Source organism: Sus scrofa, chromosome 3 (assembly GCF_054392235.1).
Source record: "Sus scrofa isolate SSC_HxYL_T2T_F1_AM1 chromosome 3, Sscrofa_HxYL_maternal_Yorkshire_Landrace_v2.0, whole genome shotgun sequence".
Classification (NCBI taxonomy): Eukaryota; Metazoa; Chordata; class Mammalia; order Artiodactyla; family Suidae; genus Sus; species Sus scrofa.
This window is the reverse complement of record NC_139385.1, coordinates 4,646,960-4,674,464: the sequence shown is the minus strand read 5'-3', so window position 1 is coordinate 4,674,464 and position 27,505 is coordinate 4,646,960. Positions and strand designations below refer to the sequence as shown.

Sequence of the window (27,505 nt, the reverse complement as noted above, 5' to 3'; positions counted from 1 at the left end):
ATACCTGCAGCATATGGAAGTTACCAGGCTAGGGGCTGAATCAGCTACAGCCGCTGGCCTACACCACAGCTTGCCCAAGATCAGATCCTTAACCCACTGACTGAGGCCAGGGATCGAACCCGAATCCTCAGGGATACTAGTTGGGTTCTTAACCCACTGAGCCACAGCAGGAACTCATGGGGTAACTTCCTATGCTTTTGTCATTTGGGGGGGATGATGACTGCGTCTAGAAATAATAACAGGAAATGATCTGGAAAGACTTGGCTCTGAAAGCCATGAAACAACTGAGAAGCAGCTCATAACATTTCATGTTTTTATATATTCTTTTCCCCTCCAAAATCTACTTTTTTTTTAATATTAATAGTTAAACATTATTACTCTTTGCTCAGACCTTCTGGGGACAGACTTCGGGCACCTGATTCTACTTCTCACGGATTCCACACTTTGAAAGACTACAATGTAAAATGCTAGGTCTGTATGCCCATCATGGAATTCAGCCACAATCAGCTGCAACTGGCTTAAGAACCGCACGAAGGGTGTTACTGCCAATCTTGCATTTGGCAGATACAAGAGGCTGTGCGGGTCCACGCACCACGCGGGAGTGAAGCAGGCGGCTGCTCCCAGCTCGAGGGCGATCCCAGGTCCGCACGCAGGGGCTGGGGGGTGGGCGTGCGGGGCCCTGCAGCGCGGACAAACCGGTGGCGGGTCCACCCTGGTGACCCCGCGCACGGCCCACCCGCTCTGGGCCTCAGGGTGCCATCTATGAATGGGCAGAGGAATGGCACCCCGCTCCTCGGACAGTGGAGACGACCACCTGCGAGACAGCAGGGCCGGCTCCGGCCCGCAGTCCGGGGACACTGACACTGCCCTCGGCTGCTCGGCCCCCTCCCTCCGGCGCCCCGGCCGCGCACCGCACCCCGTCCTCACCACAGCACTCGCAGGAACAGCTCGAAGACCCCCGGGAAGACCAAGTCGTCGCTGGCGATGGCCCAGCGCCGGCCGAACAGCACCATTCCCGGCATGGCGAGGGTCCCGCCGCCCGGCCCCGCGCCAGCCCGCCGCGCGCCTGCAGCCACCGAGAGCCCCGGGACCTCGCGTCTCCGCCGGCGCCGGACCGGGACTCCGCGCAGGCGCCCGACTCAGCGCACGCGCACTGAGCCCCACGGGGCCGCCGCAGGGACTCTGCGCCTGCGCAGAAGACGCTGGGCCGGAAAATGCTGGAGACCTTCGTCTTCTCACCTGTGAAATCGGTTCAGCTGTTTTCATTTGGAGAGAAGGACTCTTCCTGGCCCGAGGGCGTCGCCAGCCCAGAGGCAGTTAGTGGCAGATTTGCAGCTCACACCCAGGTCTGTGGGGCTGCATGTCTGTGATGCACTTGCTCCGTCTGCCTTCCACCGTCTGGAGTGCGGACTTGGGACCCTTCCCTGGTTCTGGGCCTGAAGCTGAAACCGTGTACCAGACCCTAAGTCCTTGTGTTTTGCAGTAAAAGTCTTTTCCTTTAGCCTCCCAGGCCTCCCCTCAGTCTCGAACACTCAAGAGTTAATGATTAGGGAGTTCCTGTTGTGGCTCCGAGGTAACTAACCTGATTAGCATCCTTGAGGATGCCGGCTGCATCCCTGGCCTCGCTCAGTGGGTTAAGGATCAGGTGTCGCAAGTGAGCTGTGCTATATGGGTCGCGGACCCGGTCAGAGCCTCGTTGCTGTGGCTATGGCAGAGGCGGGCAGTTGCAGCTCCAGTTCGACCCCAAGCCTGGGAACTTCCACATACTGCAGGTGCTGCCCTAAAAAGCAAATAAAAAAATAAAACCACACTCTATGTAAAAAAAAAAAAGTTAATGATTAGTAAAAACATGAGCGTTGTAGCAACATGGAGACACGATGTTACACGCTCTGCCTTGGCTCACTAACTTTATATTGTACCTAGACTCCAGCTTTTCACAAATGATCTCTTCCTTGCTTAATTGCTTTCTTTTACTATAGGTTAATTTCTGCTTCAATTATATTGCCCCTAGTGTTTTATTTTTGCTTTTGAGGGCCGCATCCGCAGCATATGGAGGTTCCCAGGCTAGGGGTCTAATCAGAGCTACAGCTGCCGGCTTGTGGCTTAAGCCACAGCAACACCAGATCTTCGAACTACACCACAGCTCACCGCAACGCAGGATCCTTAACCCACTGAGCGAGGCCAGGGATTGAACCCGAAACCTCATGGTTCCTAGTCGGATTAGTTTCTGCTGTGCCACAACAGGAACTCCGCCCCTCCGCCCCAGCAATTTATTTTGTAATTGAAACACGCCCTAACATCCCTTCCTGTAGGCAATTTTCTTTCCAGAGAAAAGGTCAAGGAACGATAACTCCGAAGACAACCAGAAAGCATCACGGGACTGGCTGACGCTGGACTTCACGACTCTGAAATGATTTGTGGAGGGAGAATAATACAGTCACCTTAATCAATAACCCTATCTTCTGAGATAAACCTATAAAATCTCCTGCTATCCCCTCCCAAGGCAGGGCACAGTTTTGAGGCATTAGCCTGCTGTATCCTCCTTTACCTGGCAAAGCAATAATGCTGTTCTTTCTGCTTCACCCAAAACCCTTGTCTCTGAGATTTCACTGGTGTCGGTGTACAGAGGCTGCATTTTGGCTACAGAGCCACATGCAGCTCAGGGCTGAGGAGTGGAGAGTAGCCCGATCTGCCCACCCCTTCCTCCCAGGCAGGCGTTTCCACAGTGCAGAGGTTCTGACCACTGCTCAGCCTCTTCACTTCCCTCCACCCTTGTCCGAGCCCCCTTCCATGATGTGCCTGGCCCGGCCTCCCCACTGCTCTGCCTCCCACTACCCACTATGGTGCATTGTCCCTGCAACAGCTAGAGTGACCTTGTTGAACCATCAGCCCAGGCCCATCAGCTTAGGGTCTTGCAGGGCTGCACTTTGTGCATAGTCTCCAGCTCTTTGCAGAGGCCTCTGTGAGGATGTTGCTGAGATCCCTGGCCTCCCTCAGTTGAGGACCTGGTATTGCTGTGGCTATGGCACAGCCTGCAGCTGCAGCTCCAATGTGACCCCTGGCCCAGGGGTCCATATACTGCAGGTGAAGCCATAAAATGAAAAGAAAAGATTGTGATCACATATATCCTGGGTTTTTTGTTTGTTTGTTTGTTTGTTTGGTCTCTTTAGGGGCTGCACCCGTGGTACATGGAGGTTCACAGGCTAGGAGTCCAATTGGAGCTGTAGCTGCTGGCCTACACCACAGCCACAGCCACGTGGGACCTGAGCCGCATCTGCGACCTACACCACAGCTCACGGCAACGCCAAATCTTTAACCCACTGAGCGAGGCCAGGGATCAAACCCGCATCCTCATGGGTACTAGTCGGGTTCGTTAACCCCTGAGCCATGACAGGAACACCCTTGATCACATATATTCTTAAATGCAACGGTTTCCTTTTGCAAACAGGATTTGTAAGGTTTAGCAATAAGAGGATACTTCCGTATAAACTCTTGTTGCTAAAGAAGATACTGTGAACTGAAAGTTACAAATGACAGCAAACCATAAAACCATCATTTCAAAGAGGTGCTATACATTTTTTTTTTTTAATACAGAATGCTTCACGAATTTCCGTGTCATCCTTGCACGGGGGCCATGCTAATCTTCTCCGTATCGTTTCAATTTTACCATATGTGCTGCCAAAACGAGCACACTCTACACATTTTTTTAAGATAAATATATTTTATAGTTTTTTAAAAATTTTATATAGTTCTAATCACTGCAGGTATATTCTGCCATTTCCACATAATGTTATTCTGTCAGTTGAATCTGGCCTATTTAACTTTATTTGGCTGCACCCGCAGCATGCCGAAGTTCCTGGGCCAAGGATGGAAACTGCCACTGCGGTAACCAGCGCTACTACAGTGACAATGCCAGGTCCTTAATCCACTAAGCCACAAGGGAACTCCAAATTAGATCTGTTTTATTATTTATTTACTTATTTATTTTTTGTCTTTTTAGGGGCGGACCCACAGCATATGGAGGTTCCCAGGCTAGGGGTCAAATCAGAGCTGTAGCTGCCAGCCTACACCACAGCCACAGCCACACAGGATTCAAGCTGCATCTTCAACCTACACCCCAGCTCATGGCAACGCCGGATCCTTAACCCACTGAGCGAGGCCAGGGATTGAACTAGCATCCTCATGGTTCCTAGTTGGATTCGTTTCTGCTGCACCATGATGGGAACTCCAAATTAGATCTATTTTAAAATAATATATTATGCCATCCTGTGGATATTTCACACAAAGCCTACGTGTCCCTTTTTTAAAATTTATTTTCTTATTTTATTTTTTGATGAAGTTCATTTTTTCTTTTTTCTGTTTTGGCCACCCTGTGGCATATGGAGTTCCCAGCCCAGGGATTAGATTTGAGCTACAGTTGTGACCCATGCCACAGCTGTGGCAACACCAGATCCTTAACCTACTGTGTGGGGCCAGGATTCGAACCTGTGTCCTGGTGCTACAGACACCGATGATCCCATTGCGCCACAGCAGTGACTCCTGCAGCCCCTGATTTTACAAAGATTTAAAAATACTTTTCTATTAAAAATAGCTATTATTTTAAAATAGAGCTTTTAAAAAAATCTTTTTTTTTTTTTTTTTTTTTTTTTTTTTTTTTTTGGTGGTGGTACCCATGTCATGCCAAAGTTTCCCAGCCCATGGACTGAACCCTAGTGACTGGAGACACAGCAATGACAACAATGGCTCCTAAACCCACTGAGCCACCAGGGAACTCCTAAAAAATCAATTTTAAAAACAAGTATTTCTTTTCACTCCCAAAATGAAATATCCAAGTCAAAGCATAGCTCTGGAAAAGGTGGATGACCCATCATGACTCTCTTTTTGGCTGCATCCTTGGCATGTGGGAGGTCTTGGGCCAGGGACTGAACCCACGCCGCAGCTGCAACCTATGCCACAGCTGCAGCAACACCAGATCCTTAACCCGCTGTGCCACAAGGGAATTTCCCATCATGCCTTTTAAAGGATGAAACATTTCAAATACAGAGATGTCTGACAACCAAGGACCCGCCATCCAGACCTAAGAAGGGGGTACACCCTGCCATATTTGCTTCACCCTGAATTTGGGGAGCAAATCTGTGATATCCTTCTCTTACTTGTTCTTTCAGGTAATTTTACTTTCTATTTGCAAGTAACAGTGGGTGCTCTTCAGCTTTCTTGGCATTTCGTCTTCACATTAACTTGGAGAAACTGATCTTTACTCTTTGTTTTTCCAAACTGATTCCTATCTTTCACTATTTCTCCCTTTGGGACTTTGAGTAAATCCCTATGTTCCAAGAAGGATTAATATCCTTGCATTTAATGTTTGCTGCTATTGTCTCTGTTGGGTGGGGGTGGGATGCTTTAGCCAGGCGAGCTTTCAGTTGGACACTTGTTTCTCCAAGCATTCTTTTATTTATTTATTTTTGGTCTTTTTAGGGCCACACCCACGGCATATGGAGGTTCCCAGGCTCGGGGTCAAATGGGGGCTGTAGCCGCTGGCCTACACCACAGCCACAGCAATGCGCATCTGAACCAAGTCTGCAACCTACACCACAGCTCATGGGAACGTCAGATCCTTAACCCACGGAGTGAGACCAAGGATGGAACCCACATCTCATACGAGTTGGGTGTGTTTCTGCTGAGCCACCATGGGAACTCCTTTAAGCATTCTTTTAAGTCCTGAAATCTTCAGTTTTCAGAACCTGAAGTAAACGAATCAGGTCTTAGCTTCAGGGAACGTCATTTTTTTCTATTACAGAACTACTGTCTCGGAAAACTTATGAGTAAGTAGGTTCTGTATTTTCAATCTGTTTTGGTAATGGAGCCAAGTATAGTGTAGCGTCTGCCTCAAAACTCAATTTTTAAGTGCCCAAGGCCAAACTGGGTCAGAAATCTGGAATATTAAGTTCTGGCAGTATAAAAAAAAGCACCCTGGAGTTCCCGTCATGGCACAGCAATCATGAATCCGACTAGGAACTGTAAGATTGCGGGTTCGATCCCTGGCCTTGCTCAGTGGGTTAAGGATCCAGCATTGCTGTGAGATGTGGTGTATATTGCAGATGTGGCTCGGATCTTGTGTTACTGTGGCTGTGGTGTAGGCTGGCAGCTGTAGCTCTGATTAGACCCCTAGCCTGGGAACCTCCATATGCCATGGACTCAGCCCTAAAGAGCCAAAAAAAAAAGAAAAAAAAAAAGACCATCATGGGAGCTCCCTGGTGGTCTAGTGGTTAGGACTCAGTGCTTTCACTGCTACTGCCCAGGTCCAATCCCTGGTCTGAGAACTGAAATCCCTCATCAAGCCAAAAAAAAAAAAAAAAAAAAAAAAAAAAAAAAATCCAGGTCATGATATAAAAAGATGAATGTTTTTCATTTTGTTTTTTGTTTTTTTCCTAGGGCTGTGCCTGTGGCACATGGAATTTCCTAGGCTAGGGGTCGAATCAGGGCTGCAGCTGCCAGTCTATGCCACAACAATGCCAGATCCAAGCTGCAGCTTGAAACTACGCTGCAGCTTATGGCAACGCCGGCTCCCCAACCTACTGAGTGAGGCCAGGGAGCATCCTGCATCCTCATGGATACTAGTTGGTTCTTAACCCACTAAGCCACAACAGGAACTCCCTAAAAGGATCAATGTTATATATTATGTGGCAAACTTGCTTTAAATTTCAAGGATAAAAGAATTGTTTCGGGAGTTCCCTTGTGGTGCAGTGGGTTAAGGATCTGGCATTATCACTGCAGCAGCTCAGGTTGCTGCTGTGGGTTGGGTTTGACCTCTGCCCGGGGAATTTCCACATGCCTCCAGTGGAGCTAAAAAAAAATTATTTCAGAACTGGAAGATACCCCACTCTCCCACCCCATCATGGGCACAAGATCCCACGCTTCAAAGGTTAACCCAGATGAGGCTGGCAGGGGAGGGCACCGCGTTTGCCCTGCAGAGTGCAGGTTCCTTAGAAATTCTACAGCCACTAGGGGGCGAAGCACATTGAGAAAAACCCACAAGGAGCCCCAGTCCAGCCCTCATCCGATGGGTGGTTTTGCAAGGAACCCTGGAGTCAATTTCTGTAGAGGCCTGCTCTGCAAACAAGGGTGAAACTACCAATGTTATCCAATGGGTCAGAGGAACTGCTGCCCAGCTGCTTCCGACGCAGCTGTCCTATAAGCTAAGCACAAAGACGGGGAGGGGAACAGAGGGTCCCGAGGTCCCCGGGACTTCGTGGGCACTGAGCTCTGCATCGTGAGCTTAGGGACACGTGCTCCCTTCCACCTCACGGAAGTCCTGCAGCAGGAGTCTCTGCCGGTAACAGAGCGGGAACAAGGCTCCGGTTAAATCCAAGGTCAGAGCTAGAGGGTGGGGTTCCCACAAAGCACTTAGGATTTCTATGGATACAGAGCCTCCGCTTGACCCTTCCAGGAAACCGTCCAACCTGTCGGCATCTCTGGAAAGGCTGGGCTGGATCCTCCCCCCACTTCTCCCTGTGCCCAGACCAAAAGGAAGCAGGAAGCACCGTGGCTGAACCTGGACAGAGAATGGATGTGTGTCCGCGAGGAGCAGCAGCAGCAGCAGCAGCAGCGTTTCAGGTACTCAGTGGGCAAATGCGTTACCTTTGCGTCATTTCTCTTTATGCTTTTTACATGAAAAGAAAAATTCACACAAATAAAACAGCTCGATAAAATATATGAATTACCTGATAACCTTTATTCAGGAAGTGAGAGCAATTCTGAAACAGTGCTTCGTGAGGCGCATCACACAGTGCCTCTGCTTCCAGCGTGTGCGGGGAGGCTGCCGCCGCCGCTGCCCCAGTCCCGCGCTCCCCTCGGGCACCTCTGAGGAGGTCACCCTGGTGGTGGCAACGGCCGAGTCCACTTTATTTTCACTTGGGCAGAATGACTGACGGAGGCACTGGCGCTTCATACATCAGGTGGCGTGCTCTGTGCACTGTCCTCTCCAAGGACCGATGCCAGCTTGCGTGTTATGTACAGGCACAAGAGCAGGTGTGAGCCCCCTACCCACCTCCAGTTTGGGCAGCAAGGAGTCTGCTCCCCTTAGGACAGGATTTCTCACCCTTCCTTCACGCTATCGACATCTTCCAAAGAGGATAAAAACACAGACTAAACCAAGGCTGGGATGCTGGAAAGACACCCTGATACCCAAAAGCAAAGGTGTGAGGCCGGGCGGGGAGGGAGAGCAAGATGAGAGCGAGGAAGACAGCAGGTTAAGCTGTGCAGTGACACCACCTATTTAGAAAGCTATTAAGAGACACACTGATCAAAATAAACCCCATCCAGCTCCCTTCCTCCACAAGATACTTTAATGTGGCAAGCAAAACTACTACATCTTTCTTCTTGGAATAAACACTGTTAGTATTCAACACTTTAACATTTACGGGGCATCACATAAAAACAAAGTCTACGGTTTTCACAGAAATAAAAAAAAAATGCAGCAAATTGATATGACAGCAAAATAAGGAGGGAAATTCCAATTCTTACAAAAGTTACAAAAAGTTTTAGATTATTAAGTGGAGAGCAAACGTTTGCAGCCCCAGGGAGAGCTTTTGTTGCCAACTGAAAATCCAAAACAGCCATCCTAACACAGGCTGTTCCAAAAGCCTGATTCATTAAAAAAAAGACAGTTTATTCTATGTTTAATAAAACATTTATTTAGGATGGTAACACAAGATAAATCATGCAAGAGCTCAGTAAAAACAAAACAAAAAATAAAAACAAAAGTCAGAGTAAAAAGAATGGCAAGTGCGGCTGCCAGTTTTTTAAAAGGTCAATCATTTTGCTATCCACAGTGTGGCTAGTCAACAACATTCGAATCTGAGCATGGACATGGTTGTAGGAATCTTCTGGAATGGGAAATGTTAAAGTGACAGGTAACTACTTGTGTTCCATTCCTTAGAGGAGTCCAAGATGCAAAATCAGGAATGTCTCTCGCAGCCCACGCTCAGACGGCAAGCAGCCCAGGGCCCCTGTCACCGAATCCCCGACACCCTTGGGACAGTCTCAAACCGATGCTTCTAGGCAGCGGAGGACAGCAGACACCTTTGGTGACCCCTACGTGAGACTCCACCTACATTCAGAAGCCTAAGGGGTTGGTAATGAAAACCTGGAGACTTGCAAGCCATCCTTAGCAGGCTGAACTGTAGTGCTGTGACGTCCAAGGAAGGCTTTCCACATCAGGTGGAAGACCTGGGAACAACTGCATCGAATGGGACGTAGTGTCTCGAATTTCAAAGATACCTTGTCTTTTGGCAAAAAAATAAATAGAGTGGAATGCGAGTCTGAGCGATGGAGGAATATATGATCTACCAACTGTCAAGGAGTACAATTTCATTGCAGACACAAAGAATCAAGAATTTCCAAGAATTAAAAAAAAAAAAAAAAAAGTTTGCACTTATTCCTCACGAAACCTTCACTTTTGCAACTACCCCAATTGAAGCTACACACTGAATTTATTAATACAGCATTAAGTTTCTTTGTGTAAAAAAATCTTTGTACATAGTAATAAAAAAAGATAAGGCAAGATGCATTAAACAGAAACCTTCTGGTTCTTTCCCTCTGGGTTCGCACAGAGCCACGGTGACCATCTGCAACAGAAGAGTGGCGTTTCTGATGTTCCGTGTCAAGCATCTTGTGCCTCTGCTGTGGTAAGAATCCTGTCCGAGCACCTGAAGGGCAGATGCTGGTGATGGTCTTTGGCACTTAGGCTGGCAGACTGAGCTTCTTCCCCTTGAGGACTGGAAGGGTAAAGGGAGGGCGAGAAGACCAAAGGTTACGGATCCCAACCAGCTCCCAGGTTCCTCCTCCCCAGCCCTGCGCGCCTGCCTGCGGTACACGCCTGCACAAGGGGCTACACAGTAAGGTCCACGGAAAGAGGCTTTTGACAAGCAACGCTCATCTGATTTTGGCGTCTGTGAACTGTGAAAATGTCCTACACAGCCAGGCTGGAGTTTTCTTTGTGTATCTGGATGCCACAGCAGTGGAATTTAAAAATACGAATTCAACTCAGATGGCCACTCAATTCATAGCAGCTCTTTGTTTTGATTTACTTATTTTGTCTTTTTAGGGTGACATCCATGGCATATGGAGCTTCCCAGGCTAGGGGTCTAATGGGAGCTGCAGCGGCCGGCCTACACTACAGCTCACAGCAATGCCGGATCCTTAACCCACTGAGCGAGGCCAGGGATCGAACCTGCAACCTCATGGATCCAGGTCGGGTTCATTACCACTGAGCCACGACGGGCACCCCAACTCTTTGTTATCATGACTTTCTCCCTTAATCGACATACACTGAAATATAACTTGTGAAACTCTGGGTATTAAAAAAAAGAGCTGAGATGCAAATGCCCTTGGAGATCCCCTGATGGCTCGCTGGTAATGAAAAGGACCGCTGTCCATGAAGATGCGGGTCCCATCCCTGGCCTCACTCACTGGGTTAAGTATCTGGCGTTGCCATGAGCTGCGGCGTAGGTCACAGATGCGGCTCAGACCACGCACGGCTGTGGCCTGTGGTGTAGGCCAGCAGCTGCAGCTCCGGCAACCTCTAGCCCAGGCTGGGAACTTCGCATGCCACAGGTGCGGCCCTAAAAAGCAAGGGGGAGAAAAAAAAGGTACACATGCCCTATACCTAGCAATTTCATCTTTAGGGATTTCACTATATGGCGATGATTTTTAGCTGGGGGTCTGTGGCCGGGTTACAGGGGCTCCTGAATTCTCTAAAACTAAATGTGGATGTTTGTGTGCATATGTACAAATGTGCATTGTTTCCTGAGCAAAGACCATGGCTTTCATCAGATTTTTGTGAAGGTCACGTATCTTCTGTTCATATAGATACAAAAATATACATATACAAGGATGCTGATTTCTGCACTGGCTTTAACAGCAGCAAACCAGTAACAGCCCAAATACTCATCATCAATAGGGGGCTGAGTAAGTAAATTACAGTAACACACATAATGAAATACTCTACGGCTGCTAGGAATGATGCAGACCGAAGTTCCTGTGTGGTGCGTCTGGTTAAGGATCCTGCCTTGGTGCAGGCCACACGTATGGCATGGGTTCGATCCCTGGTCAGGGATTTCCCCATGCCATGGCTGTGGCAAAAACAAACAAACAAAAAAAGCAGATATTTAAGGGAAAAAAAAAGCTGATGGCAGAATAGCAAGTAGAGCTTACATCATGTACCATTAAGTCATTACACTTACTGAAACATTAACAATAAAATCCCCATCACCGAGCGGGAGGATCTGGGGTGACTGTTTTCAGAATTAGTAGCTCTGGCTGATTTTACAGTGAAGTGTGTCACTGCAGACAAACAATAAAGCTACAGCAAAGGAAAAAAGACAGACTGCCAACCCCGACCCAGGATGTCACTTTCGGTCACCACAATGTTCTCCTGAAGCCCGACCTGCTTCGTGAGCCAGTGTCCGATCAGGGGCACGCTGGGCAAGGGGGCTCCTCAAAGAGCACAGGGCACAGACCACAGCAGGCACACGTGCCCTTTTGTGTTGGGGGGTGGGGGGGGGTGGCTCGAATCTGAGCCACAGCGGCGGCAACGCCGGATCCTTAACCGGCTGCACCACGTGGGGAATGCCCGACGCACCTTTTGTGATGTACAAGTAGAAGAAGTCGCAGTACAGGATGGTCTGGACAACGCCGGCCACCACGGCAATGAGGTCGAAGAAGCCCTCGAAGTAGAAGCGCCAGATCCAGTTGACGAGGTACAAGGCGCGGTAGAGGCCCAGGAAGAACAGGTAGTGGGTGGTGATGGTCTCCGCCTCCCCCGTCTTGCTGATCATGAAGAGCTGTGGCAGGATAGCCACGGACTCAAGGTAGATGGAGAAGGTCCACAGAATCTGCGGGAGAGAGCGCGGGGTCAACGGCCAGGGCCCCGCCCGCGGTCGCAGGAGACACCCCTGCGTCACTGCAAGGCGGCACGCGCGGCAGGGAGCCCGGGCACCCGAGCCCGGGAGAGAGCAGCCTCGCAACCTGGTAACTCAGACACGGAAGCGACAAGGAGAAGGCTTCCAGGGACCGCAGGAAACCCGGCCGCGCCCACCTCCTGGAGCTCTCATCGCCTGCTGCTCCCACGCGGCCTTCCTCCCTCTACCATCTTGGGACTCTACGCAGATGATGTTCCGTCCTGCAAACGCCTATCCCACTCTGAACGGGGTCCCTACTCAACCCTGAGTGGGTCCCCCTCCCTGCTGTTTTCCTCCCCCACTATTTGTCTTGTTCTTCAGGCTTTGGGGCATAAGGTTACATCAAAAGAAGCCAGAGTTGTAATTATGTAAACGCTCTGCTCAACACAGCACTTCATTCAAGCTGACAAAAGGACTTGCGAGTCATCCCCGGGGTGTCTCAAAACCAAGGTGCGCCCTGTACCTCAGCCGCTCTCCATCGCTCAGTGACTGCATCAGCCCCAGGATGCTCAGGACGGACAGAGCGCTCAGGAGCAGGCCCTGCACACCAGCCTCACTCCCTGGAGATGAGCCCAGCAGAGCCGCTTAAGGGACTCACGGACACGGCATCAGTGAGCTGTGCCCGTACACCAAGAGGAGACAAAAGCAGAGCAGGGAGTTCCCGTTGTGGCACAGCAGAAATCAATCTGACTAGTATCCATGACGATGCGGGTTCGATCCCTGGCCTCACTCAGTGGGTCAGGGATCTGGTGTTGCCCTACGCTGTGATGTAGGTTGCAGACACAGCTCAGATCCGACATTGCTGTGGCTGTGGTGCAGGCCGGCAGCTGTAGCTCCGATTCGACCCCTGGCCTGGGAACTTCCATGTGCCGCTGGTGTGGCCCTGAAAACAAGTCAAAAAAAAAGGTGGGGAGAAAACCAGGTTCTTCAAACGGACAGGCAGGGCACTTTGCATAGTATCAGAGAAGCCAAGTTTATATTCTTTTTTGTTTTTTTAGCCACAGCAGCGACATGCAGAAGTTCCCAGGCCACAGCAGTGTGAAACCACACCACAGCAGTGCCTCAAGCCACAGCAGTGATAATGCCAGAGCCTTAACCCAAGTCACCACGGAACCCCCCAAGTTTATATTCAGCAGACACCCACATGAGTGTCTAAACTGGGTGCTTAATTCCCGTCCACAATTTTTTGTGTCACACAGTGTATGCTGCGCCAGGTGCTTGCCAAACAACAGCAACAAAAGGAATGAAACCAAATGACCCCAGATCATCTGCAAACAGGCCTACCTCCCTAGGGAACTACACGACTACTAAATAACCTCTTAACTAACCTCAAGAGGAGAGAAATCGTGATTGACTAGAAACGAGAGGCCTCCCACAGGGACCACCAGAAACTCCACTCGGAAGGTATCATGATTTCCGTCGTAGGTTGCCTTAAATTTCATGTAGATCAGGTACACGGTGGCATAGGAGCAGGCAATGTAGATGAGCTGAAAAGACAAGAAGAAATACTGGGTTACCAACACCTTGCAATTGTTCCAACTCTCTTGGCTTTCTACATCGTCCATATGTGTGTCTATTTATTTTTAATTTCAACTTAAATACAGTAAGATTCACTTTGGGGGGTGTACAGTTCTATAAGCCACACAAGCACTACCAGAATCCAGACACAGACCAGTCCCATCACAGCCTCTGCAGACGCCCTCATGCCGCCCCTGCAGCGCCAAGCCTTCCCCCCGGACTGAGCTCCGGCAGTCACTGATGTGTTCTTGGTCCCTGAGGGGTCTGCCTTTTCTAGAGTCGGTATGTCATCTTTAAGACCAGCTTCTCTCAGTAAGCATCGTGATCTGAGTTCGTGGTGCCATGTGTATTAGGAACTGGTCCCTCCGTATTCTGAAGCATCAGCCCATGACTGGGTACCACAGCTGTTCACCCCCCGACCAGTTAAAGAGCAAGTGGGTTGTTTCCAGCTGGGGGGGGGGGGGGGAGGGTGGATAGAGCCGCTGCGACCACTGGGGTACAGGCTTTTCCATGAGTCAAAGTTTCCACTTCCCTTGGGTAAGTACCTAGGAGTGGGACTGCTGGACCACAGGTCAGGTGTAAGTGGAACTTCATATGGAACTGCCGAGAACGTATTTTCAGTCTCATTTTAAACTATTACATAGTAGCTTTAGAAAACAAGGGAACATGAAGTGCAAAGCAGTCCAAAACCAACGCCTTTCCTGATGGCATTTCTGAGCTAGTGCTGCATCTAAAGATGAGACAGACAATGGAACTCATGTTAAACTACAGTGACGCTTTTAACTTGTACTGCGTTACTCTAACACTGAACATTCAGTGTTACTATGCAGTTTTGTCTGGTAACATAAGAAAAGAAAAAGCCCAAAGGAGATGATTTGTCAAACACTGCTGCCTCACGTTCACCCAGCCATGCAGCTGTGCGAGGGTTTACCATTTAGCTATCCGTTCCTTCACATTCGAAAGGTGAAACACTATGTATTCACTGAACCTAAGGAAAAAGCCCAACCTTCTGAAATTACACCAGGCCGCCTAATTTTAGGCTCAAGGACTAAAGAGCAGTTTTAGGCCATCAACACAGACAACTGGGAGAGGAGCTGCACTGTCTGGTACCACTTCTCTTCAGAAAAGCCAACCTGTGAAACTCAATTAGGAAAACATTTGGGCAAAAGGACTTAATAAGAAAATGAGAGCCACCATCAAGTCCTCATATGCTTAAAAACAAAACAAAACTAAGACACTAAACTGTTCCTGGCATCTTTTTTTTTTGGCCTCGCCTAAAGCATGTGGAAATTCACAGCAGTGACAGCACCGCATCCTTCACCTGCTGAACCACCAGGGAACTCCTGTCCCTGGCAGCTTCTCATGAAGTTAACTTGCAAATAAACAGTCAACAAAACATCCACGCTGTTGTTCACACTCACACGCTGAAGAAGTCACACACACCCCGCTCGCTCCTCAGCACACACTCAGGGACAAGGAACACTCGCGCGCTGTCACAGGACTTCTCGCTACACACAAGTCTACGTACGTGAATAAAATAAGATGTAACCTACATGTACACACAAATCCCATCTATGGACAGAGGCCCCTGCCCCCGCCAGCCCAGGCTTCAGCCGCCACTGGGGAAAGCAGTTACTTTCTCCCCACTGCCTGGCATTTCAAGTAAAAGCTGGGCACACATAAAACGTGGCTCTCACTCGCCTGATCTGCAGGACGTAGTGCTTGGAAGCTACAATTAAGCGAGCAAGGATTCCTCTGGAAGCCGTGCGTGCTGAGGGGGAGGGAAGAGGAGTCTTGCTCACACACCTCTGACGGCTGCAGTTCTAACCTGCCTGGACCGCAAGCAAGGACCTCGCCATTTGTGAGTAAAAGCTAATTATTTCCTGACGACGAGGCTCCCATCCCTTGGTAATGAACAATGGAATGACTTACAGGTAACACAAGTTTGCTTCTTAGTAAAGACCACAGGCTCAAATACGGCTTTGTCTACTTTGACCCACGCTTATAAAAATGCCTTTGAACACACAGTGTTGGGGGAACTGTTTTAATATCATGCCAATGGCGCTGGCTTAAACCTGACTTTCCTGGGTGCCCATGACCAAGCGTCTACCAAGCGTCCAGCACAAAGTCGCTCGCTAAGCATCGGAAGAATGAACGAATGAATGCAATGAGACACCCTTCACACATCCTGAAAGCCCGCACTTCTTCACAGCACCAACCGCAAACAGAACTGCTGTGATCGGTCTACCACGGCCCGCCAGACCATGCGGGCTGCCTGTGTCCGCCGCTCCCAGTGTGCCCTAGGGGGTTCACCAAGTGGGAGCCCACTGCCTGTGGGAAAGAACTGAGGCAGCTTAAGCAGGGAGCATGGCACGCTGGTGGGACACAGGATGCCAGGTGGTATGCAAACATTCTGCATTTTGATGGTTATACATTTGTATTCATGTGAATTACGAAAAATAGAACACCAGACATGTCATGGATATGGTAAAGGGTTTGAAAACCATATATATATACACACACGCTTTTTTTTTTTTTTTTCTTTTTTAGGGATGCAAATGGAAGTTCTTAGGCTAGGGGTCCAACTGGAGCTGCAGCTGCCGGCCCACACCACAGCTACAACAACGCTGTGGGATCTGAGCCCCATCTGTGACCTACACCACAGCTCATGGCAACGCTTGATCCTTAACCCACTGAGCAAGGCCAGGAATCGAACCCTCGTCCTCATGGATGCTAATGGGGTTCGTTACCGCTGGGCCAGGATGGGAACTCCTGAAAACCGTATTAAGTAAATTATGGTATAGATGTTTTTAAGCACAGTAAAAACACCAAAGACGGAACACCTCATGGAGCAACAGGATAGGGCTGGGCAGTGAGGAACCCGGCTTTCGCTTCTCGCTCTGAACCAACCTGCTGGTTTTCTCAGCAAGTCTATGATTGTAATTTCCCACTCCTTGGAAATATAATTGTCACCCCTCTTATAGGGTTTTCAAGTGCTTTAGAAATTTATCACAGTTGAGGAACTAAAACATCTCCAAGTGCAAAGCACTTTAGTACTGCTTCCAAACAGAAAAAAATATGCTCAGTGGTAACACTTTATTCCCAGTTTTATGTTCTGGGGGGTTTAACAGTGCTTAAGTCTAGATCAGCATATTTAGGCAGTCTTCCTTTTTAAAATTTTTTTGGCTGTACCTATGGCATGCAGAAGTTCCCGGGCCAGGGATGGAACCTGCGCCACAGCAGTGGCAATCCCAGATCCTTAACCTGCTGGGCCACCAGGGAACTTCAAGACGTTATTCTTGAAGATGCTTAATTAAGTGCACAGGGGACAGTTTAATTACACTTAAACAGTTTGATTACAGAAGCCTGCGAATTACGGAGAAAATCCATTCGGTTGGGCGCCATACCATACCTTCATAGACGTGTTATATAATGAAATAAATGAAGTAAAAAGATCCAGGTAACGTGTTGTGAAGACCAGTGCAAACAGAAGCTGGCTTTTCCCAGAAATACCTAAAGGACAAAAGGAAAGGGTTAGAGGGGCCTGGAAGAGGATCACTCTTCGGCACGACCCCGCGCTGGAGCCGCACTGCAGAGCGGGGCACCGGGGCCAGAGCTGACATCTGAGCCGACGCGCAGTACCCGCGGGCACTTTCGGTTTTTCCTCCCCTCGACGTTCCCCAGCGCACGCGTTCAGGCAGGTTCTAACCGCCTTTTGCCCTTCGCTGATGGGCGACTGCAGGACAGTGACCTACCAATGCCAGCATCAATACCCCAGGACGCACGGTACACTTCTCAAATATCTCCGAGGAGGAGTAAATTTATTTCAAAAATTTTGCTGTTATTTAGTGCTGTAAGCGGTCCGTTGCCTCCAGCAGCTTCCCATTGTAAAACCGTTCCCCATGGTGACAAATCTTTCGAGGATGGAGTTGGACTCTCACTGGATTTAAGGAGGTGAGGAACCAAGTGGGAGAGGCTGCCTCGGGGGAAAGTGTGACCAGCAGTTCCTCCGGGCCTGGCACGGCCTCCCGAGGCGGCTGCTGGCTGAGGACAGTACTTACTTGGACAGGTGAAAATTTTTCAAAAATTCCACCTCTTAGATTGATCACACAACCAACCTCCGAGTCACACAAGAATGTTCCCGGGCACCATGGCAACAAGAGGGTGGGGACCTGCTAGTCTTTCCAAAGCAGCAGTTTTGATATCCTGGAACTGTCTCCACGTCCAATCGCCACCCGACCGGCAGAGCACTGGGTGGCACATGGAGACCCAGCTGGGAACATCCAGAAGGTCACACAGAGTGCACCTGACATCCGCATTTGGCCAAATATCATCAGACAAAGGATGTGAACTACGGGTTTCAGATGTTGGAGAAAGAGTGAGTTCCTGAAGGAAAAAGAACCTACCAGGTGTCAGAACCCGTCCACCCCGTCTCCATTGCGTCTTCACACCATCAGACATTCAGGCAAGCCTGTATTTAGCAGATATGTCACTGCACCCAACCATGAGTGACATTATTCCAAAATGTGAAAATCACATTGTTTTAAATGATAGTTTACAAAAAAACACTATTTTAGAAAACAATTTTAGAGTTCGTAGAAACAAAAAGCCTGGATCTAAAAATGCCACTTTCTGGGTGTGAATAATTGCCCCTCCGGCCTACTTACAAAAACATCTAAATAAAAGTTGAAGAAAAAGTTGACTCTACCGTCCTGGACCCATCAGTAGTAACCAGTTTCAAAGGCCAAAGGTGGAGACAGAGCCAGCAAGCTTGCCCCTTACAGCCTTTGCCCCGGTAACAGGGAACACATTTTTTTTCCTTATGGAAGATCAACGTTCCAAGGAGAAACAACGAGGCTGCCATTGACGTAGAGGACGTGGGAGAGAGAAGACAAGATAAGGGGAGAAAGGACAGTTGTTTTTTTGTTTTTTTTAGGGCCACACCCACAGCATATGGAAGTTCCCAGGCTAGGGGTCCAATCAGTGCCGTAGCCACCAGCTTACACCGCAGCCATGGTAATGCCAGATCCAAGCTGCTGCACCTGTGACCCACACTACAGCTCCCAGCAACCCGAGCAGGGTCAGGGATCAAACCCGCATCCTCATGGATGCTAGCCGGGTTTGTCACCGCTGAGCCACAAGGGGAACTTCTGGTTCTTTCCAATATTTTAATTAAAAAAAATTATAGGATAAACACCGGCAGATTTTGCTGCAAAGGGTTTATTCTAATGGAACTTTGGAAGCCAGGCAAAGTTGAAATCTGTCCTCCTTTTCAGCATGCCTGTACTAAAAACCAGGGGCTATCGCACTGCCTGTACCACGCCCCTCTGCGACTCAATTCACATATCACTTCCTCTGGGAAGTCGGCTTTGAAGACACCCTCCCTCAGTGCTGTTCGTTCAGCAAGTATATAATGGGAACTACTTCATGCCAGCTGCTGCCCCAGCTCCTGTTGCAGGACTTATATATATACTGCGATTATCCCGTTGCCTGCCCCCCTCTCGCCTACCTCCGCCAGACACAGAGCTCTCCAAAGGCCGGGGTCGGGCCTTATTTCATTCTCAATTCTGTGTGGCGCACTGGGCCTGACACACAGCAGGGCCCAGAAAATAGCTGCTGAATGAACAACAACAAAAAAATGTAATTCATTTTTATTCTCAATGTCATGGGGCTACTTTCTCATTTTATGGTATTTTGGGCTAACACCTCCGACGAGTTTCTAGGTCACACTGTGTCTCTGTGCCCATAAATAGGGGGTGGGCTCTGGGCTCTGCCCTGATTTACTGCCAGCCAGAGCGGGGGAGGAGAAGACCAGCAGCTTGCCCCCTGGTGCAGAAGCCATGCGGGAGCTGCCTCGATGGAAATCTGAGCATCCTTATAGCACCACCCTATTCTTCCTGGCTTGAGATCCTGCCGAGCAGGTGGCAGCTTTTCCCTTTAAAACAGAACAGCTATTCTGCCTCCTCAGGAAGGCAGGGATCCCGGGGAGGACAGGGCAGGCAGGGGCGGGAATCTCCTTCCAGGGGGAACACTGGCTCTGGAGCCAGAGGGGCTCCCTGCGTTTTGACCTCAGCACTCGAAGGCTCTTTGCTATCCGGGAACAAGCTCTCGAGAAGACTCACACCCAACAGCAAATGCACCAAACATGCACACCAGGGAGTATAACTTGCAGGTGGAAACCAGTCATTAAACTGAACACCACCCCCGCCTTTCCTCCCTGGACCAAGTTAAGTTTAGTAAAGGCAGACAACTAAATAATCCAGTGTACACTACTTTAAATTAAGCTGCAGGTCAAAAGTGCATTTCTCACATTCGCACTGGTGTGCAGAAGAGAGCCCTCAAACAAGCGGAAAAGCCTCCCACGAATTATTTTTGTCCTGGCAACAGCTGGCGGGCGAGCAAGCACCGCAGGTCAGACCATGAGGATAATCCGCCCGCAGCATTCGACAGGATCCTGGGCGCCGTGCTCTGACCCGCTGTCTCCAAGGGTCCAGAATCACTCTGAAAAGCCACGGATTTACCCTTGAACTAGCAGCCCCGCAGTCGGCCACTGACTCTTAACACAGCTCTTGTGACCGAGGGAAAGAGAGGCTTTGGAGGCAGAGGGTAGGTCCAAGCTCAGGCCCCGCACACTCCAGGTGAGCCAGGGCCCATGACATACCTGGCCCCTTAAGGGGGACAAATTAGACCAAACTGTGGGACTGTAGGAAAACCTGCTTTTTTTTTTTTTGTCTTTTTGCCTTTTTTCTAGGGCCACTCTCGCGGCATATGGAGATTCCCAGGCTAGGGGTCCAATCAGAGCTGTAGCCACCTGCCTACGCCAGAGCCAGAGCAATGTCAGATCCCAGCCACATCTGTGACCCACACCACAGCTCATGGCAACGCCAGATCCTTAACCCACTGAGCAAGGGCAGGGATCGAACCCGCAACCTCATGGTTCCTACTCAGATTTGTTAACCACTGCACCACAACGGGAACTCCTGGAAAACCTTGTTTTTACTATACCTACCACACTACATATACTTAATAACAGCTTTTTACTATGTATTGCTTTGCCATTTTTTCTTATTTTCAGAGGAATTCATGCTGTTTTATTAAAAATACCAACTGGGCTGAAATATATGGAGTAAAAGCCAAAAGGACCTTTTAAATACCCCTCCTACCTCCATTTTAAGTGCAACTTTCCAGGCTTTTTTTTTTTTTTTTTAAAGCCCCTTGCCTCGTGTGTCCACACACACCTGCCCCTTATTGAAGGGCCGTGCACAATCTCTCGCTTTACAATTTGCTTTTCAAACTGAATATCTCAGATACATCTTCTGTTCATACTTTTAGCTCATCCTTTTTCATGGCTGCATAGTGTTCCACAGTGTGAATGTACCAACATTTGTGTGACCAGCCCCCCCATTAATGAATATTTGGGTCGTGTACAATTTTTGTTCTCATATATACCACATGAATGTCTTTTCATCCATCAACTGTGTTTTACACTTATTTAGGTACAATAAACATCTTTATATCTATATATAGTTTGCTCATGTGCATGACAGTATCTGCAGTTCAAATTCCCTAGAAATGCTAGGATAAAATACATGAACACTTGCCTGCATGGGCTGTGCCAACTGATACATTCACTAACACTAGACGAGACTACCCTGTGCCTCACACCCTTGCCTGTATCCTAAACCCTGGACTCTCTCCCACTCAGCGGGCAAAGGATGGCATGCACTGCTGTCCTACTGCCCAAGTTCCTAGCTATGAGTGAGATGGCATTCTTTCACACTTAACTGGCCTTCTATTATTCTTTTGTGAACTGCCAACTTTGCCCATTTTTCTATCAGGTTTGTTTTGTGTTGTTCTGTTTTACTTTTTTATTAGAGTACAGTTGGTTTACAATGTTGTACCAATTTCTGCTGTACAGCAAAATGACCCAATCATACAGGTTTGTTTTCTTAATTTGTAGGAGTATTTTACTATGGATATTAACCTACTGTCTGTCACTTGGAATTCTTTTTGGCCAGGCCAGGGATGGAACCATAGCAGTGACGTCGGATCCTTAACTGCTAGGCCACCGGGTGGTGGTGGGGGGGAGCCCGGTCACTGAGACTTACTGCAGAGTATTTCTCCCAGTTTCTTGGCTTTGACTGTGATGACAGTCGGAATCAGTCAATAAATCTGGGGATAGGCAGCGTCTTGCCTCCTCACCGGCCTGCCTGGTCCTGTCCAGGACCGCGGCGGGAACATACACTGCGGTCATCTACGCCCATCAGCCTAGTTTCACACTTTTCTTCACCGAAGTCTCAGACCCTCCCGTGGGGTCTTTCTTGCCACTTCACAGCCACAGCATTTACTCCCTATGGAGTTTGATACCCTGTATTTTTATCTTGGTATAGACGTCTTATCAACTAAGTTGCAGCTTTCTTGGGAGCAGAGACTTTTGGCAGCGACAAGCTGCTGCTCCAAACTGTGTCCCCAGTGCCTGGCACATGCTGAGTGGTCGGCGAGGGACAGCAATAATGACACAGGAGACTGGCACTCAAAAGAGCAGAGGTGACAGCTGCTACTAAGAGGGGGCTGGGAACGGGAGGCACAAGCTTCCTGAAGTACTAAGGACAATAAAAGATGAGGTGCTCTCCCCGAGTGTGAAAAATACAGAGTGTCCAATTACAAGAAATGCAGGGGCACTGTACGTTACTGGCACGTTTGGCAGGATGAAAGACCTGCCACTTACAGGACAGCAGCTAACAAAGGTCGAAGCAACAAGTGGAGGAGGGAAGGGGAGGGCTGGGAGGCTGGCTGGGAGCTGGGGATCTCAGAAGAACTCCACTAGTAGCTTCCTTAATTTTTTTTTTTTAATTTTTTACGTTTTTTGTCTTTTTGCCTTTTCTTGAGCTGCTCCCGCAGCATATGGAGGTTCCCAGGCTAGGGGTCTAATTGGAGCTGTAGCCACCAGCCTACGCCAGAGCCACAGCAACGCAGGATCTGAGCTACATCGACAACCTACACCATAGCTCACGGCAACTCCGGATCCTTAACCCACTGAGCAAGGCCAGGGATTGAACCCGCAACCTCATGGTTCCTAGTCAGATTCGTTAACCATTGCGGGAACTAGTAGCTTTTTGTGTGTGTGTCTTTTCTAGGGCCACACCTGCAGCATATGGAGATTCCCAGGCTAGGGGTCTAATTGGAGCTACAGCTGCTGGCCTACACCCCAGCCACAGCAGTGCAGGATCTGAGGCCCGCCTGCGACCTACACCACAGCTCACGGCAATGCCGGATCCTTAACCCACTGAGCAGGACCAGGGATCGAACCCGCAACCTCATCGGGTTTAAGCACTGCAGCTACTGTGTTAAAGCTGCTAGTGGACTTTAGAGTTCCCATCGTGGGAACTTCACCGTTCCTAGTTGGGTTCGTTAACCCCTGCGCCACGATGGGAACTCCAAAGTCCACTAGTAGCTTTAACACAGTAGCTGCAGTGCTTAAAAATTCTCGCAGCCCATCGGAAAACACAGACAGGAAGTTCTTCAGCTACAAACCAAGGCTGGATCCCAATGCCACCCAGGTCAGTGTGTGGGAAAACAAAGTGGTAACTTGAGCAAACTGTGGTTCCCGCAGCAAGCGTAGCTCAGAAAGATGAGAAACATTTCATCTGGGCACCGCCCCAGTAATGACAGTGGCAGACACGCTCCTGTGGCTCAGCAGGTTACTGATCCCGCCTTGTTACTGCAGTGGCTCTGGTCGCTGCTGTGGCCCGGGGTTTGATCCCTGGCCCAGGAAATTCCACATGCCATGGGTGCCACTGCCCTCCCAGGCTACAGCACCAAAATCCTAAAACAAACCCTAATACCAGTATTTTCAAAGTGAGAAACACAACCTGAATGTGTATGTCTCCTATTCCAGTTATTTGAGAAACTCATATCAAATTCTTACTCTTCCAAAGTCTCTAAACAACTTTATAATTTAGGATGGCGAAACACGGGAGCTAGTCTAATTCAGAGTTTAATTCTGAACAAATAATCTTGGTGATTTTGATTTTTACAAGGCCAGGAAGTCTCACCTGTGAGAACTAAAATGATCCTAAGTCTGCCAATGAGAAGAGCTGAGGACCTACTGGAATACTTGGCAAACACACACACTTAACTTGATTTACCTTCCTTATCATTTTGGCTGAAGTAGCTTGTATTTTACTAAATGCTCCTAAATCTCCCAAATGAAAATAGCGAATATGAAAAAACAAACAAAATAGCAAACGCTCTCACTTTCTCCTATCACTCAAGGTTCCGTTAAGAATTCTATATTCAGCATTACTTAGCTGAGACATGTGTTTAGGAGATAGCGTCTCCACATTTAATGACTTGACAGAGAAGGGAATTCTGAGAAACATGTGAAAGAGCAGACTTTTACAAAGATTTTGGAGTGACAATAGAGATTAAAAATAAGATCTCGGGAGTTCCCATCATAGCTCATGAGGTTGCGGGTTCAATCCCTGGCCTTGCTCGATGGGTTAAGGATCCAGCGTTGCTGTGAGCCGTGGTGTAGGTCGCAGACGCAGCTTGGATCTGGTGTTGCTGTGGCTCTGGTGTAGGCCGGCGGCTACAGCTCCAATTGGACCCCTACCCTGGGAACCTCCACATGCCCTAGAAAAGACAGAAAGACAAAAAAAAAAAGAAAAAAAAATAATAATATCTTTGAGCATGGCAGGGGCAGGGGTTGAGCAAAAGGTACAAACTTCCAGCTAGGAGGTAAGGAAATCCTGCGGATGGTCATATGAGGCCAGGTGACTGCAGTTAACAAGCGTGTCCTGTAGATTTGAAAGTTGCTTAGATCTTAAAATATTTCACCACCAGGGAAAAAAACGTAATATATGTGGTGATGGATGCTACCTACACTCGTGGTACTCATTTTGCAATATATACACATTCCTTAACATTGTAAACCAAAAATCAATCCAATGTTATATATCAATTATATCTCAATAAAGCAGGGGGAAAATAACATTTTCTGAGTGTGGCAAAAAATGACCTAAATTACTGACCTGGCATCAAATGTTTAAACCAAAATTACTTAGGCCAAATAGATATTTATTTAAATCCTGATTACCTGTGTTCCAATCCTGGCCCTACCACTAATTTTCTCTTTCTAAGACTCAGTTTCCTTGTCCACAGAATGGGGACAATGGCACTTGCCCCGTCAGGTTATTTCCAGGACTACGCTGGCTAAGCCATATAAGGCACTTAGCTCACTACCTAGTACATAACAAGCGCTTAAATATCAGCTATCAAAATTACTGAAATTGCGATGCTGTCACTGGAAACCTGAGCTCCTGAGAACTATGTGTAAATTGAGAGATCACCTCCAAGTCAAACACGCTGGTTTCAGTCCATGGACTTTGTCACATCCATTTTGATTGCTCAAAGGTCTTTTTTGGTTTTGCTTACTTCCTGGATCTCAGCTATATTCCAGGGAGATAGGTGAGGCCTGAAGACAGCAGTCGAAGATGGGGGGGGGGGTGTAACTTTAGAGATGAAAAATGTTGAGAAGCCCAGTAGGTAAACTGTATCTATCTCTGCCACCCAGGTCCCTTGGGATTCCATCTTTTACTGTTTACAAAACTTAATTAATTCATCAGACATTGTTATACTGAGGCCGTGGCATCAAAAATATGTTTAAGGAAGACATTGCATTTTAAGAAATTATTTAAAAATTCTCCATTCTTAAGCTTTTGGAGCTAATGGAAGGTAAAACACCACTACTATCCGGGGAAGAAGTGTCTCACTGCCTTCCAGCAATGTGAGCATGAAATGTGTACTCCCCAAGGGGGAGCCGCCAACTCACTGGTGACGTGGAGTGAGGAATTACAGGAGACCACAGAGACCTCTGCCGTACCCGGCGCCCCGCCGCAGGTTTAAGAGAACCCGTTATTAGAGGGAGACACTCGGAGTTTGACAAACTGGTTCGTTCCTCAAAGCAGCATTAACTGCCCAAGAAATTCGATTAGAGACCTCCCCATACCTCCTCCTCCTGTGGCGAGCGCGATCCTGCACCCGAGAGCTGGGGCGAAGCCCAGACTCAGGACACTAGGGACAGGCCTGCCCGGACACCCTGGCCTAAAGGCCAGTCCTCGAGGGTGCAGGGTGGGGAGCGGGGTGACCTCTCCCCGCGCCCGCTCCACCTCCCGGGCTGGGGAAGCTGCCACGTCAGGCCCAGCCGCCGAGATCCTGCCCATCCTCCTCCCGCGCGTCCCATTGATCCGCCGGCTCCGCGCATCTCGAGACCCCCGTTCTAGGCGCTCGGAGAAGCGCCCAATGAAGCCGAGGGCCGGGGGCGCGCCGGCCGGACCCCCGCCCCGATCCCAACTTTTCAGATAGAACAAGGCCCCGCGCTGTCCACCTGGCGCCTCCCCCTCCCGGACGGTTCAAGTTCGGGAGCCGACCGAGAGCAGAGACTGGCCCAGCGCCGCCACACCTCGCCCGGCCCTGCGCTCCCACCCCGAGGGGCCGCAGAATCCCCCCACCCTGCGCGGCCCGGTCGCCCGCCAGGCCCGCCGAGGGGGTGTGTCGGGTCGGCGCAGGCCCGCGGGCTTGGGACAGCCGAGGTCGCCGGGTCCTCCCAGCGACCCGGCCCCGCGCCCGAGCCTCTCCAGGGCCTCGCCCGCCGCTCACCCGCGCAGGAGCGCGTCTTCCAGATCTTCAGCAGCAGGATGACGATGGCCGCCAGGTGGGACAGGTCCCCGGTCAGCCGGAAGATGTTCATGGCGACGGCGGTCGGAGCGGTGGCCCCAGGCTCGGCGGCTCAGGCAGCTGCAGCAGCCCCGAAGAGGAAGCGGCGAAAGATGGCGAGAGCGGGCGCGACGTGGCCAGGGACGTGGCCGAACTGCCGGCGCGCGCGCGCGGGGCAGCTTGGGAGAGCGGGCGGCCTCCAGCCCCGCCCCGGCCCCGCCCCTTAAAGGGGACGCGCCAGAGCACAGGCCCTGCGGGAGCGCATGCTCCCGGGCTCCCTCCCCAGGACCCCGATTTCTGGCCCACTTCCCCCGGCCAGGTTTCCGGCTTGCACTCGGGTACCAACGATTTCCTTTAATTTTTGAAATGACATTCTCTTGTGAGGAATTTCCCCCCACCACTGATCCTAAGAGCTCTATAGGTTTACTGTATGAAAAAGTGTAAGGGGGGGGAATTAGTGATTGCATCGCTCAAGATATGGTGGATGCTGGGAGGGTATGGCTTATGTGGGGGCCTGAAGATTTTAACATTCTGGGGATGCTCTTTGAGAAAGAGTGCAAAATTAGGTAGAAAACGAACATGTCTGTAAGGATGTGAAAATAAAGCACAAGAAATTACCAAGGGAATGAAGCTGACAAACAGGGTGAGCTGCGGAATTTGAGGGGGCCCAGTGCAAGATGACAACGTGGGTTCCTCAGGTCAAAAGCAGGAGAAAGTGCTGTTAAATGTACTAAAATATAGAACTTTCCCCTTTATTGTGCAGTCCTTCTGACTTGTTTTCTGTTTGCTATTTATTGTCATTCTAATTAAAGAAAAAAATTTGAATTATGATCATGAATTTTACCGTTTGTCTTTATATTAGACAATGTCAGTTTTTCATGCAAATATCAGAGCATTTAAGACAGTGCGGAATCGCCGAAAGTGTAATTTGTATTTCAAACATCGTCCATAGAGGGTGCCTGGAGTGCATGGTGCATGGAAATTATTAGGACTGTTGTCACATCTCAAAAAACCTCAATCAAGTCATTTCATATGAAAGCTGCAGGGGAGTTCCCTGGTGGCCTAGCAGTTAAGGATCTGGTGTTGTCACTGCTGCGGCTCGGGTCACTGCTATGGCGCAGGTTCAATCCCTGGCCTGGGAACTTCCACATGCTACAGGCGTGGCCAAAAAAATACAAATAAAAATACATAAATAAAAGCTGGAGTTCCCGTCATGGCGCAGTGGTTAACGAATCCGACTAGGAACCGTGAGGCTGTGGGTTTCGTCTGCCCTTGCTCAGTGGGTTAACAATCCTGCATTGCCGTGAGCT

General features: G+C 49.3%; 2 protein-coding genes and 1 non-coding gene across 7 annotated transcripts in view; all 3 read right to left on the bottom strand.

Moving 5' to 3' along the window:
* The window catches only part of DAGLB (diacylglycerol lipase beta), a 45,300-nt gene extending 44,176 nt beyond the window's left edge, over positions 1-1,124 (bottom strand). For all 5 annotated transcript variants that reach the window (XR_014840057.1, XM_085016531.1, XM_085016534.1 and 2 more), the window contains exon 1: positions 928-1,124. Coding sequence is in view for 2 of the 5 variants with exons in the window: in XM_085016531.1 (XP_084872657.1) it covers positions 928-1,022 (95 nt within the window). In the remaining 3 variants the exon portion in view is untranslated. The remainder of the gene's footprint in view (positions 1-927) is intronic.
* Positions 1,125-3,584: 2,460 nt separating this feature from the next.
* LOC146404346 (U6 spliceosomal RNA) lies at positions 3,585-3,691 on the bottom strand. The gene has a single exon (XR_014842664.1). It is a non-coding gene; the product is annotated as a U6 spliceosomal RNA (small nuclear RNA).
* A 4,022-nt stretch (positions 3,692-7,713) lies between these two features.
* Positions 7,714-26,342, bottom strand: KDELR2 (KDEL endoplasmic reticulum protein retention receptor 2). The gene is made up of 5 exons (XM_021086076.2): positions 26,139-26,342; positions 16,891-16,991; positions 13,289-13,447; positions 11,642-11,894; positions 7,714-9,776 (listed from the first exon to the last, which is right to left on the bottom strand). The coding sequence occupies exons 1-5, from the start codon at positions 26,227-26,229 to the stop codon at positions 9,742-9,744; spliced, it is 639 nt and encodes a 212-aa protein (XP_020941735.1). The 5' UTR covers positions 26,230-26,342; the 3' UTR covers positions 7,714-9,741.
* Positions 26,343-27,505: the final 1,163 nt, after the last annotated feature.